The sequence below is a fragment of the Microtus pennsylvanicus genome, chromosome 4 (assembly GCF_037038515.1).
Source record: "Microtus pennsylvanicus isolate mMicPen1 chromosome 4, mMicPen1.hap1, whole genome shotgun sequence".
In the NCBI taxonomy this organism is placed as follows: Eukaryota; Metazoa; Chordata; class Mammalia; order Rodentia; family Cricetidae; genus Microtus; species Microtus pennsylvanicus.
Window position 1 is genome coordinate 31,631,522 of NC_134582.1, and position 15,065 is coordinate 31,646,586.

At 41.9% G+C, this 15,065-nt stretch overlaps 1 protein-coding gene across 6 annotated transcripts in view; it reads right to left on the reverse strand.

Annotated features, from left to right (window-relative positions):
• The window catches only part of Sncaip (synuclein alpha interacting protein), a 143,057-nt gene that overhangs the window by 30,137 nt on the left and 97,855 nt on the right, over nucleotides 1-15,065 (reverse strand). For all 6 annotated transcript variants that reach the window (XM_075968669.1, XM_075968666.1, XM_075968665.1 and 3 more), the window contains exons 4-6: nucleotides 9,989-10,857; nucleotides 7,966-8,145; nucleotides 1,145-1,258 (exon numbers count right to left, since the gene is read on the reverse strand). In XM_075968669.1, coding sequence (XP_075824784.1) covers nucleotides 1,145-1,258; nucleotides 7,966-8,145; nucleotides 9,989-10,857 — 1,163 coding nt within the window. The remainder of the gene's footprint in view (nucleotides 1-1,144; nucleotides 1,259-7,965; nucleotides 8,146-9,988; nucleotides 10,858-15,065) is intronic.

Below are 15,065 nucleotides of genomic sequence, written 5' to 3' on the forward strand. Positions count from 1 at the left end.
TTTTGCCTGTAGAGAGTTGCAGTACAGTCTAGACTGCATAAAAAGACCCTATCTCAAAAGCAAACAATAGCACAAAAAGGGAAGAACGACTATGGTAATATTTTCTAGCCTTTTGAAAAATGTGATTGGCATGCTGAAGAAATAGCACAATCTTCAATTGGCAATGCCACAGTTTACTGCTCCTGGGAAAATCTACAGAGCCAAAGGCAGTGGTGGGGTTAGGGGGCTAGGGAGGTTGGTTAGATAATTGAGAAGCAATTTCTTCTGCCACAAATTTGATTAAATCTATTCTTACACTATATTGACGTTCTTATTTTTTTCAAGCTTGAGATTGACGTTTGTGTGACTTCAGCATTTTTAAAAGATAAATTATAACCACCACCCTCAAAGGGAGGTAGATCTGTGTGCATCAGCTAATAATGTCAAGATTTTTCTAATGTAGAAATCAATTTCTTGAGTTTATTATCAGTAATGTGTGCATGTACTTGTGGGTCAGAGGACAATGTTCTGGAGTCAGCCTTCTCTTCCTGCCTATCCGTGGGCTCTGGGGACTGGACCTGGTCATCAGGCTTTTGCATCTGACGGGCCCCGATGGAGAACTTAGTTCTAAGGATGCTCTTGTTAATACACCTGCTCCTTTTTGTTCTGGCGAGGCATCGTTGGCTGATGCCTTAAAAAGACTTGGTGTTTGGATTTGTGCTCAATAAAGTACTACCATTTTTTTCTTTTTGATAAATGTTAAAAATATTCATTGTCCAAGTAGAAAATTAACAAACAAATAACCTTTTAAAAAGCCAGCTATAGTTCCATTCTGTCCCCAAATGACTGCAGCTATGTTATGTTGTATTTTTTATAGTCTTAATTTCTTTCTGCACAAAATTTAAAGTTGGTACTAACTTACAATGAAAGCTTTATATATTAGATTTTATCAATGTTATATAATTAACCCTTCCTCATATAATTCTACTATATGAATATAGCTTAACTCTTCATCTAAAATCTTGAGTTGAGATATCTAGGTTGTTTAAAACATTCCTTCATTAAAATATTACAATAAATATCATTGTTCATAAAATCTTTAGATTTATGATGTCATGTTGGATTTTGGTGGACATGTAAGAGAAGATACTTAAAAATGCCATACCTGCCCATAGCAACCTGCATAATGAATAAGGCTTGGGAAGTCCTTGGAGCAACTCAATTCTGCAATGGCTTCTGTCTCGCTCACCATCCAGCGCACACACTCCAACTGGCCATTCTAGAGTTTAAGGAGACAAGGAGAAAGAAATTCAAAATTACTAACGTTTAGCACATATCACAAAGATTGTAATTTTACCGTGGGAAGACAGATGAATTTTTGGCTTTTGTATTGGGCTTGTATTTACTTGAAACATAAATGTAAGACCTGCTACATTCATGCTTTGTGGTTTAGCTCTAAATCAGCGGGAGAATTTCTGCTTGCGTTTGTGATTCTAACCAGTTATTTTTAAATCATTCTGTTGAGCTTTGTGGTAGAGTACCCACCCAGTGTGCGCAAGTTTGATTTCTAGCCCTGAAAACAAGTGAATGAATGGATGAAATTACTCTATTGAGATAAATTTACATTCTGTAAAGAGTAATTGTAGGTATAGTTTATTTTTGAATATATATTCAATATATATACAGCATATATATATATATATATACACACACACATATATATTACTCTAACTCCAATCAAATTAACAGCACTATCAACACTCTCAAAAGTTTCTAGCATTCCATGGCTTTCACGATTCTTATTTTGCCTTGAGCAAAATAAGCTCAGACAAGATGAGCATGTTGCTCTTTGATTCTGGCTTGTTTTTACTTGGTACAATACTAAGACTTATGGAAACTACTACAAATATTTTTTTTAATTTTTGAAATTAAAATTTATTGTATCTTTTTGAAAGTAAGTTCTTATTTATTTCTCTTGAATGGATACCTAGAATTAAAATTTCTTCTTTCTTTCTTCTCCCTCCCTTCCTTCCTTCCTTCCTCCCTCCCTCCCTTCCTCCCTCCCTTCCTCCCTCCTTCCTTCCCTCCCCACCTCTTGTTTGGACAAGGTCTCTCTATTTAGTCCTGGCTGTCCTGGATCTCACTATGTAGACCAGGGTGGTCTCAAACTCACAGAGATTCTCCACCTCCCAAGTGCTGATATTAAAGGCGTGCACCACCATGCCAAGCTCTAGAATTTCTAAGATTGTGGTAAGTATATATTTAACCTTATGAAAAGCTGTCAAGCTGGTTTCCAAAGTGGAAAATTACTTTTACTACCACAAACAGCAGTAGAGCGTTCCAGTTGTTCTGTATCCAAGCTAACACATAATATTGTCAGCAATCAGTACCTATCACCTAAAATTTATTTTATTTAGAGATTTATTTATTTTATGTTATGAGTGGTTTGTCTGCATGCCTGTCGGTGAACTACATGCATACCTGGTATTCTAGGAGGCCAGAAGAGGGCATCGGATCTTCTGGAACTAGAGTTACAGTTACAGACAGCCATGAGCTGTCATGTGGGTGCCAGAAGTCAAACCCTGGTTCTCTGGAAGAGCAGCAATGCTCTTATTCTCTGAGCCATTTCTCCAGCACTCTTCACTTACAGTTTCTAAGATATGGCCATTATTTTCAAAATAAAACACTACCATATTTTTCAAGAAAAATTAACAAATTTCTATTTGAAATAACAATTTTCACTAAGTGACCAGGCTAAACATTTTAATTAGCAGAGCAATCAAAAGTTCAAAAGGTGACAATATTCTTATGAAAGAAGATTGTTGTTATTTGTAATGATGCTACAAAAGTCTGAAACAGATACAAGTTGTACATTTTTAGGAAACTACAAGTTCTCCCTAGTTATGATGAAGGAGAGCGGTCAGTAGAAAGAGACAAATCACCTGGGGTGTTAGAAAGACTTTTGTTTTATAAAGTCAAATCTGACTCTCATACTTTTGGGTTTAAAATTCTCTCTCATCTAAAGTCACCACTGGGTTTTTACTCTCAGCACCGTGACAGTTTCGGAACATAAACGAGGCATGGAAATAGTTAAGATGCAGTCCGTGCTTACTGGGAAGGTCTCTTTACCCTTCACAGAAAATCTAAGTGGCGTATCCAGACAGACTCTGAGATGGATGGACGTCCTCAGCCCACCACTGGGCCACAGTTACTTAGCTCTAGGGCATGAGCCATCTCACACAGACAACAGAGAAGGTAGCATCGCAGTAGGGGGGATATGAGACCGCAGCACGGGCTCCATGGCCACCCCACTCACTACATCTCTACTCTCCCGGATTTTCTTAGAGACTGGTAAGTGAGCCCATTCATTGTCGTTCTAGCTTGCATACTGTGGGTGTGAGCACAGAAAGGGTCTCCTGGAGTCAGGGAAGGGCAAATGAGCAGCATCTAACAGGATTAGTTTTTCTTTAGCATCTTAACCTGTCAAGATGAAAACATCTATTCCCAGAGGAAGACAGGAGAGGCAATCTCTTTTTTCATTTTCTGTTTGACTAACAGGATTCCAAGTCAAGAATTCCCAGTTATACACACACACACACACACACACACACACACACACACACACACACTCAGACACCTCTCTCTCTCTCTCACACACACACACAAACACACACTCATACACATTCCCACACATACTGAATCTCTCCCTCACACACACTGACTCCCAGTCTCTCACAGACACGTGCACACATTGAGTCTCTCTCACACACACTGTGTTTACACAATGCACTCACATAGGCACACTCTCTCACACACATATATGCACACACACATACATACACACTCTCACACTCCCAAACACACATGCTATTCTGTCCTTGGAGATGTGCTGCATGACTGTGCATGGTATAAAGGTCCCATAAAAAATCATCATTACAGTCAGTAACAAAACAGCTATGCCGCTGGTTTATCTATTTACTGTACTAGGCTGCTTCTCATTCTCTTAGCCTGCACTCCGGCCTATGACAAAGAGTTTACTGGAAAACAGGATGCTGTGTTACGCTGGCGGTACCCACATGCGTTTCATGTTTACCATCTCCTAACTGCATTAAAGGTCACAGTGCAGACATGTATCATGTGTATGTAAATATTCTCCATGGTGTTTGCACAAGGACAAAATCATGGGAAAATGCATCTCAGGATGCGTCTTCTTCATTAAGCTTTTACTGGCATGGCAGGCAACGTGGTCCTTGTTGCCCTGGGGCTGCTCCCTTTGGGGTGTCTGTCTGGCATCCTGGCTTCTGGTTGCACATTAAGCCACAGGAGACCAGGAGAAGAGACAGAGTTTGAGGTCTCTTCTGTTCTTGGCTCTCGCGTTGCGGTGCTGCCATTGGCCCCACTGCTCCCACTAGTCACAGGTCAAAGTCAGCCATGCCTTTCAGCTCAGCACTTTCTCTCAGGCTCTCGTGACCTCTCTTTTTCCAGGCCCCAGGCTTCAGGAACTGTGCCCCAGCTGTTGCCCCATGAAACATTCTCTTCGTTCTTTCTGAATGACGAAGATGGAAGCCATCTTGATCATACAAGAAGCAAGACAGTGTATATAAATTACTATTAACACAGAAATGTGAAGCCACGCCTCTAGTTTTAGTAAATAGAGACCCGCTCACTACGTCTCTCGCCCTCTCTTTCTGGTTAGTCTAAGTTAAAGGGTTTTTTCTTACCTTTTCATAACCCAATTTAGCTTTGGCGATTTGTTCTACCATTGTTATATTCCCCGTTACACTTATCTCTGCTTTACGTCCTGTTATTTTGGATTAGGTTTTTCTTACCTCTCCAGTTCCTAAGGTGTCTGTCTGAAGCTTTCCTCCCTGCCCACCTCCTTTACAGGCCTCCCTACACACACAAAGCTGTTGAAGCTTCCTGTGAAGACAGTGGTTTGTTGCTTTCTCTTTCTCGGTCATCTGCAACCATCTTCAATTTCCTCTGACCTTTTTTTTTGTCCTACTGACTGTTTTAGAGAGAACTAATTTGCCATCGTGGTGAATAGCCCATGCTTCCTTGCGGTGTTAGTTTCTAACTGCACTTTATTACTGATGAAGTATGTAAGCACGTATCTCAGTCCTTCACAATGTACTGGGTTTGTTGCTACAACTCGATATAGGCTATATCCTAGAAAATGTTTTCTGTGTACTTGACAAGTGGGTGTATTCGAGGGTTGTGGGCGACAGTTCTTGTAGGTGAATTTTACGTCTGGTGAATCAAGGGAGCAGCATTTAAACAGTAAAATGCATCAAAGAACAGAAGGAAATATTATTTCACTTCCCTTAATTTGAAACCAAAATAACTTTCCTTAAATACAAGTAACAAGAATACAAACCAACAAAAAAGATGATTAAATGCCAGCAGTATACGTCTGCCCCTTCAAGTTTCTGGGCTTAAAGTTATTTGAGTGTTAAAAAAAAAGAGTGTCTGTAAGCGTGTATGACGTCACATTATCGCAAGATCAACATTTTGCCTTTGGGCCTAATCAGAACGACCAAAGGAGAAGTTAACCAAACAGAAAAGGAATTAGGCTTATTTCATTCTGAGTTTGCTCAGGTCCTTACACAATTCCTTCTGCCAATTCTATTTTAGAAAACAGACTGTGTTAGAAATCGGGCCTTTCAGAACTTTTTCTTCGCAGTGACTTTGCTTAGCCAGTTCCAAAGGGCACAGACTCCCAACGCCATCACGCTTGAGTCTCCTGGAAAACTCTCAATAAAGTCTGTAATGTAATGGACATATTTATTTATTATGCTCTGCTTAAGGAGTCTGGGAACGAGGAAATAATTTTCCTGTGGTCCTCTGCAAGAGCAGCCAGAGCTTATATCCACCGAGCCATCTCTCTGGCCGCTCTTAGGACTGTTTGATGCGATGAAACACTGTCAGTTGCTACAAGTGTTCAAAACAAGGTCCTAAAACCAGAGCCTGGTGGCTTCTTAAGACTCTCAGCTTCATCAGTGTCACCTGAAGCACACTGAGTGACGTGCAGGTCACCTCTGTGAAGGGTGAAGTATCTGTACAAAATACTTGAACGTACTGCTTTGGGCCAATATAATTGGAATGATGGAGCAGAAAGAATGTTTTCTCAAAGCATTCAGAAGCCCAGGTCCCTAGATCTGAAAGAGCTTTTTAGCCTTGTGGGTTTGAGACACGTGTGCGTTTCCCTCCAATTATAGCAGAAATCGCTGTGTAAGCCTGCAGCCCTGTTGGTGATGGCTGTACCGTGGTGGCTGAAGTTTAGATAGAAATCAACAGGTCCTGGTGAGATAGCATGGAAGCTGTTCCCATGAGGGCTGGTTGAAGGGTGACTACATGTTTTATGAGCCTTCAAGCTCTATCATGTTTAATCTATCCAAATGAGCAGCAGGGCAAATAAATTAAAAGAAATGTTTTTATTCAATTATATAATAAGGAAATAGTCAATCACCATCCATTAGTTAGGAAAACTAATGGGGACTATATTCCATAAACACTAAACCGGTCTATAATATGGCAGGTGCCAACATTTGTTGGCATTATAAAAATACTTGTCACTGATTTATGCCAAGGGTGTGTCACAGGGTGAGATGCCGATTTTACCATCGACACTGTTATCACCAGTAATCAAGGTGCCTGCTTTAGTCTCCAGGTATATGGGTCCTTAGGAATAGGGACTTATTCAAATTTCTGCCTCCAGCACCCAATAACACAGTACCTGTTGGCTTCTGCACACAGACTCAACTCTACTGAATGAGGTTTTTTTTTTCTCTAATTTTTTTCCCCACATTGGCTGCAGTAAACTCAGTTCTGATCTGCCATGGCATCATTCACAACAAGAGAAAAATACATTCCCTGGCATCGTAGAGTTCTTTCTAACAAAGTATTTACTATGCAAATTTTGAAGTCAGACTTTCCCAGGGAGCAATATAAACTAAATTAACATTTTTAAGATATAAATTCTGTTGACCAATAAATGCATTAAAGTTTTTAAAAATCAGTTTTGCAGATAAGATCTATTAGGGATGGGAGCGTAACTTATTGCTTAAAACTGCTTTAGTAAGGTCACAAGTAGGTTTCTTTAGCTAGCTTGTTCTCCTAGTCAACACTTATGCAATTACATTTGTAAAAATGATGTATTTGGCTTTTAGGAGATCCAACCATCGTGTGAAGTGGTCTCATGTCGAAGTGAAGATGTGTTCTTTTTCTCTGAACGTCACTTCTGGCTTCTTAATAAGTATGACTAAAACCCACATTTATCTGCCAAAGATCCCAGCAGACACTTTAGTTTACTAGCTAATCTCCCTGTGACTCGGTTTCTCTCCAGACACTCTTACCACAGTGCCACAAAGGTCCCTGCTTTCTTGTGTTAGGTCCAGGTTTTATCTCCACCCCAGTTGGTATTAATTTGCATACACTTTGACAGATAGGATATTGTGCTATTTTGGGGGACTAAGTATGGACTCCTCAGTGACGCTGGACACAGTTTTGATGCTGATGTCATTTGAACTCAGATTTGATTCATTAAAGGCCCACATTATTGTCCAAAACTCCTAAGAGCTCGCCTCCCTTAACAGACATGTTGATCTAATTCTCCTTGCTTCTTATCCCCACATTAGGAAAAACTGACACAGTCTTTGAGAGATCCAGGTGTGGGTAAGAATCCAAATTGCAATCACCGTGAATAACAAAATTCTCAGCCCTGCAGGGGGTCATCTTCTTCTCTTTTTGTGTGTTGATTGGGAAATTATCCTTATTAGATAATAAACTGGAATGCCATCAAAATCTCAGAGTGGTAGTGACTAGGTGATTAACCTATAATACACTCATTTGCTCTTTGTTTACTATGTCATTCTCTCCTCTTCCCATTCCAATAACTTAGCTCACATGAAATCTTATTTTTTTAAAAAAAAGTGGAGATCAAATCCAAAGACAAAGCCCGGGACAGCTCAGCCCCTAATACGTCACCTTGATGGCCAGACCCGCTGGAGTCAGCTGCTCTGCGTTCCGTTCATTGAGGCAGTCTTCACCCATCAGAGACGTGAGGTGCTGCAGACATTCTGCGTGCCCCTTTGATGCAGCAACGTGTAACAGATTGTTTCCGTTCTCGTCGTGAATTTTGTCCAGATTGTCTGCAGCTAGGTGTGGCTATACGGGAAGGGGGGGTGAGAAGGATGAAGGGAAAAGCCTCAATCAATGAACCAAAACCAGACACTATGGAGGGTCTCCTCTGGGCACAGGAAAGAAGGAACAGCTCATGAGGGCCCTGGTGGCCTTGCAAGGATCTAGTTAGTTGGAATCCCTTGCTGTTTGTCTTACAACATGCTTTAGAACAGTGGTTCTCAACCTGTGGGTCGTGACCCCTTTGGGAGTTGAATGACCAACGCTTTCACAAAACATCCTCTAAGGCCATCAGAACACACAGATATTTACATTACAATTCGTAACCATAGCAAGATCACAGTTATGATGTAATAACGCAAATAATTTTATGGTTGTGGTCACCACAACATGGGAAACTGAATTAAGGGACCATAGCATTAGGAAGGCTGAGATCCACTGCTTTAGAACAGGTACTCTCAAGGGACAGATGGTTTTTGAGAGAAAGGATCACCAAGCTAGGACCAATAAGCTGTGAAGGTTTGCAGTTCGTATTTTAGGTCCCTGAGGGGACACTGATGGCAAGCAACAGCTTCTCTATCTGTCATCACACGGCTAAGTGCTGGAGGGACAGGGCTATGCTTTATTGACTGTTGTAGGTTTGCTGGATGAATGAAGCGCTTGTGTCGAAGGCCTGACTTGTCAGACAGCCTCCCTCTGCATGTGACCTAAAGCTTGTGGCCACTGATGTGCTCACAGCAACCTCTAGACATACCAGTGACTCGCAGGGGCATCTGGGATATCTGGAGGCAGCCTGGTTCTTTGGCTGTTTTCACTCCTCTGAGTATGAAGTGTCTGATAGAATATTTTGGGCAAACCCAGTGGTGTTAGCATTTGTGACTTCTGAATGTATGGATGAAGGAAAACAATGAACCGAAGAGAATCAGAGGCAACAGCTGGGGAAAATGATTACAGCTTCATGTGATAAAATCGCTCAATCACATTGTCCCGTTTGTGACAACAGGCCCAGCATGCTATAGTTTCTCTGTGCAAGCTTAACATTAGTGGAGTCGCGATGCCACGATGCAGGCAGTGCATTTCCTGAAGGAGACTTTATCCTCTGAGTAGGAGCCCAGGATTGCTACCATCCGACCGGCATCTGGAAGCTAGGAAAACAGTGCAGCGGATGGAACGCTAGTTCAGTTGCATTTTCTCAATAGATGTTTCTTACACCAAGTAACTCTGTCTGGAGTCCTTGGAGACAATTCTTCATGTTCCCTGGACACGTAGTGCTGGAGCAGAGCGAAAACCCCGTGTGTGTCAGAGAACAATCAAACTCTAGGGGAAGCTCTATCTGCAAATGTTTTCCAACCCCCCCCCCCCCCGGCCCAACTTTTCTGAATAATGATCAGGGTGAAACAGAGAACTCTCTGTTCCCAGATCTGGCAGGTCTGCCATCAGCTGAAAACTGACGTCCCCACAGAAACGGAGGGAGAGCATGGGGAACCATTTGAAAAGCAAAGGGGAAAAAAAAAGCATCAACTCAACTGGCAAACAGTGCGAGGCTTTTTGTTTTGTTTTCCTTTTAGATTAAATGTCTTTATTTCAGCTGAGGTCAGGCGATGTTAAACCGCACCCACACTCTTCTGGAGCCATTTGTGTCCCCTGAATTAACCTCCTAACCTTGGCGTTTAGATATCACGCCTCTCAACTAAAGCAGCAAGTAAAGATTTAGCAAGGAATCAAACAAAGGGGGTGAAAATGAACAAAACATTCTATAGGAAACGCTCAAAGAGCAAATAAAAAAGTTCACAGAAAAATGTGAAACAAACACTCCATCCTGTTAGGAGACGGAGTCTGTAGGTCAGACAGACAGACAGACAGTACTCACCAAGAGCGATATCTGTCCTTCTTTCACGATGTTCAGTATGCTTCTTACTTTCTTCAAGTTCTCACTCCTTTCTTCTGCGCCTTGGGCGTTGGTCCAGTTCATGCCATTGACCTGCTCTTCCGGTTTGGCCCCTGTTGCCGAGGACTGCAGGTGGAAGGCCCTGAGCTTGCAGTCTGGCCCTGCCTTCTCAATTTTTCGACTATGAGGATCACTAAAAGCCTTGTTCAGGAAGTCTTTACTGTGGTTCTCGGACTCATACGCAGGGGCGCATTTACCCAGAGCAGGTAAGCTCTCAGAGTCTTCTGTGCAGAGCTTGTGCTGGTCCCGGAGGACGGTCGACGCTTTCCTCAAGTGAGGACTTTTCACAGGAGAAAGAACACAAAATGGAGTCATGTTGGGTGTGGAGTTCTCAGAGCTTCCAATAGGACAGGCTTTACCAGAAAGGCCATTGATGGTTGTGCACAAGCCCAAAATCCTTTTCTCTGAAGACACCTTAGTGAAGGGGGCCAGCTGTTGACTGGATTTAATGTAAGGCACGTCCAGAATCTCATCCATGTCAAGGTCATAATGCTCCAGCTCGCCCAGTGCCTGGCTGGGCTCGGAGCCCTTACCTGGCAACCCCCTGACTCCATCTTCAGTGCTGAGTTCCTCGGGCTGGGGGCTCTGGTCAGTCTCCCCGCCTTTCTGGTACTCTACGGTATTGTTCTTTTGGTCATCGTTTTCGTTGTTTTCCAGCGTCTCTGGCTGATGTTTCAGTGGGGACACGCGCTTCACTGGGCGGAACTTACTGTATACATCAGCGATTCCAGTGGGCTTTTGTGGGTTTGTAATGAGAGTTGAGACACCACAATTCCAGCTAGTGCTTGAAACTGTTTAAAAAAATAATAGAGGAGACTATTAAACTGGAATTCAAACAGAGTTTGGCCACGTAGGTAGACATAGCTCATTTAGGTTATGCTCACAGTAGGCCGCTTTATAAGGGGATAAAAATCATGACAGGACATATATCCATAAGACTAATGCTTCATACTTACCGCTGAAAGTCAGAGAAAGACAAGAAAGTCATGACATAATGTCCCAGAACTAACTGATAACAGCAGAAAGTTAAAATAAATAAATCCTGACAGATATTTTATGATTGGGTGTCTCTGATACTGTTTACATGTTTGCCACCACCCTAAAACAAAAACAAAAGAGAATAGGACTGGGCTTCTACACTAAGCCAGTGAGCCAGTGATATATGTACACACGTACACACGCTGAAGCATGTACTTGCCTGTACACACATCTCTAATGTCTAAGACATCGGTGTGAAGGAATCATAGCTCATCTTCTACAAACTTAAATTGTGACCTACTATGTGACCTGACAGGTTTCCGTTAGGTGTTTAGGGACAGCAAGGAAAAGCATAAAAAGTGGTTAGGTACTCATCTGTTCACAGGAGAAAGGCCATGATGGAGCCAATCTACCCTACACTGAGCTTCCTAGATTAACATCGTGTAGGGCCATCTCGTGGTGCTTCCCAGCCTATGACACCACATAATGCATTTCCATTTGACAACAGGACACATTCTTTAGAGCAGCAACACTGTTCTCCGTGTTGGGAAAGGAAGAAACCAGAAAAGGGGGGAGTCATGAAGGGCGAAGAGGGAAGGCAGACTAGTACTCAACATTGTTTTGTAAATTTCTCTCATTTCTGTGCAGTTAAAGATTGCAGGCTGGCCTACCTTCAACTGGTTGAGATGGACAGTGAGGCAGTCAGGCACATTGGGAGAGAAAAGATAAAAACCACATTCTCTTCTAATAAATACAATACAAGCAAGATGCTTGGTAGCCTATCTCAGAGCGGGCCTACAAAGCTGCAGTCTTGCGCCCACAGCAGGGCTCTGTTCTCCTCTACTAGAAGGCAGATGGCAGCACTCTAGCAAGCTAGCAGGCTACTTTACAGGTTTCTATTCTTCTACTGTTAGTTTGTATCATCGTCCATCAGGCAGGTAAAGCTTCCTTCCAACTACCCCCTAGCCTATGAAACAAAGCAGGTGGGAAGGATTTCATCTCAGAGTAAGCAAACCTGCCTGTCTTTGCTGTTGGGCACAGCCAAAGGGGAGAGCCCCGGAGACAGCAGGCATGTTCAGTCCTGTGACTTTTACAGTAACCTCTGGTAATGACTGCTTCTTACAGTTAAAGGGATCCCTCAATTCGTGCTACTAGCCGTTGTTCATACCGACATCTGTCCTAAAATCATGCAGGGAAGTTATGGAATCAAGCTAAGGGAGGAGTGAGTGGGCTTGCCCATGATAAAATCCGGAGTTCTGTCCCCGAAATGGTCAACAACTTGGCATGAGGTTCAGAAGGTCTGTTTTGCGCATTTCAACCTCAAGGCTTTTCCAATTCTCAGACTTTAGAAGAGAAGAAGACTCTGAAAGCTATGGGAGGAGAGCTGGTTTCTTCCCAGTGAGCGACATATATGTAAAGGACATATATGTAAAGGACACCCTGAAGGGAAGGATGGCATCTCCATTGCCGCCTGCTTCTCTTACCCACACCATTTTGTGTCTAGAGTTCTGAGCCATACCCAGCGCTCAGCCTGGAGCAAACGACGGACAGACACAATATGTGAACTTGAATCTCACGCTGCACAATTCACTCAATTGTATAACACGCGTAAAGTGAATGCTTCTGAGGGATTTTCAGCTTAATTTCCCAGAGGGAAATAAGTTCCCTTCATAAACCCAAAGGAGTGATAATCGCCGGGAAAAGCTAGAGTCTTTAAAGTCATTTATGAAATGTCAATATGGAAAGGCAAAGGCCAAATTATTCTAATCAATTTCCTATAAATATAAAAATGTCTACCTTTTATATGTTCTTTTCTTCCTAAAAATATGAAGCTATGAAAAGCTATCATTTGCCAGAAATTTCTGCCAAGCCATTTTCTCTGCCTTAAGAACACACAGTGCCTGTTTCACACGAAGCAACAGGGAGACAGAGATCATGGAGCTTATAAGGTATAAGTAGGCATTTGATTTTACTCACCAACGTTCCCCAAATCTATAAATATGGTGGGAAAACCTATTCAGAGACAGTGTGAAACACATGCTTATTGCTTGGCATGGTATCTGCTCATATTTTGTCACTTACCTTGATTTCTTTGGAGCTCTTAAAAACTATGACTCTTAGAACGTTTTTAAAATATTTAAAGCACATGACTTAGTGGGTCAATGCAACGAGTGCCCTGTACTGATATATTTATGTATTATGTGAGGTCACAGGTTCAAAGGGCCACTCTTTTATGTTGGCTTTATTTACATATGAACTTTTTTCCAAGCGATACAGGGAAATGGGTGCCATATGTTTCCCAGCTGTTTTGTTCTGACAGGAGCCATTAAGACCGCTCTATGTAAATGAATTCTGCCTGTGTTTTATGAAAACACTTCTTGCCCTTCTTTCCACAGAAAGGTCTGGAAACTGAAGAAGGAGTGTCAACATTTGGGAATGTTGTCTTTTTCCTCAGTCAAGCCTATGCTTGTTTTGTGGGCTTAGGATGAAATCTGGGCCTTCAAGCCTGTCTTGATTGCCAAGGGGGGGAAACCTGCTTATGAAAAATGAACTAATGGGTGTCACAAGAAAGCTCAAATTTTGTGTCACGTCACATATTTGGATGAGCAGAAATGCAGCAAACAAAAGACAAGCACCCATTTCTTTCTCCTAAGCGGGGCAAATAAACACAGCATAAGAAACGGATTATTAATGGCAGGCAAGGTTTTCCCTTTCAATTCTTTAAGGGTCCCACCAAATTTGCTTTATTGTTGTTTTGCTACAGAACCGTCATAACATTCTAGTCATCCGTGGAAACATGTTTCACACTAATGGGCTACTGGAAAGGTTTCTGAAGCTAGATTTCTTCGCTTGAAACCAGGCACAAATTGTTGACACGTGAACACAATTTAAATCCCTGAGAATTTTTATCTTAATCTTTACAAATTCGATGAGAACAGTATCTGTGTTTAATTTAGCTCTCTATCCTTCAAAATTCCCAGTAGATTGTTTACATAAGAAGGTTCTTAATGATGTTTTGCTTTTAGAGATGTTCATCTTTAACATCTTATTTATAACAGTAAATATGCCGATTGCACCTTCAATCTGTCTACCTTGATGGAGTCACAAAATTTTAAAATGATCAGTAATGAGATAGATGTTTATGATGCCAGTTTATAGGCAAAACAGTCTCCTAGAGTCTAGCTGGCATTTGGGATGCTCTGGGCATTAGCAAGAAAATTTCAGTCACCTCATAACTACCAAAAGCCAGCCATTTTCCCAGCAAGCAATAATGTCGATCTAGAATATGCAAGATTCGCCGAATGGCAGTGCATCTGAATCCAGGGGCCTGACTCTCTCCACCTCTGTCTGTTTCCACTCTTGCCATTCCTGAAGCCCCCCTTACAATCCTCTTGATCCTGGCATGAACAACTATAGTGTCATTTATATAGTCTCTTAAGTCGTTCATTCCACAAGGCATTGTCTGTCCCTCTATTTCCTTGATCCCTGCCCCACATTGCTCAGACAAAAATTTGTGGCTTTATCCCAAATCTCTCTTAAACCTGGCCCCTTTTCTGTACCCTTCCTGCACTAACTGGATTATACTAGGATCCTTTTTCATAACCATCACACACTGGGTTCCTTTCTCTCATTGGTCTCTCTAGTCTAGCTAAACCCTCTTTGGGTAAGATTGAATTTGTCACCCAAAATTAGCTCCCAAACCTCAGGTGTCTCATACTTCCTAAAATGATATTGCCTCAGGTATACAATGAATATTCCTTACTGTCGGACACACCCTAGGATCCATGATAAACACCTTCATTTACAGTGTGAGAAAACTATTCAGTGGTCAGCCTTCTTCTTCCTTCTCATTTGCTTAAGGAATCTTAATTGCTCTCCAAAATGTAGAATAGGCCTTGATAAACTGACTGCAGCCTTCAGGGTCAGTGGCTTTCATATAAATTAACTGGAGGGTTTCATGCTCATCACATTCCTTTCAATGATGACCTCATTTCAAGAAATATTGGTATTCTGTTTACAA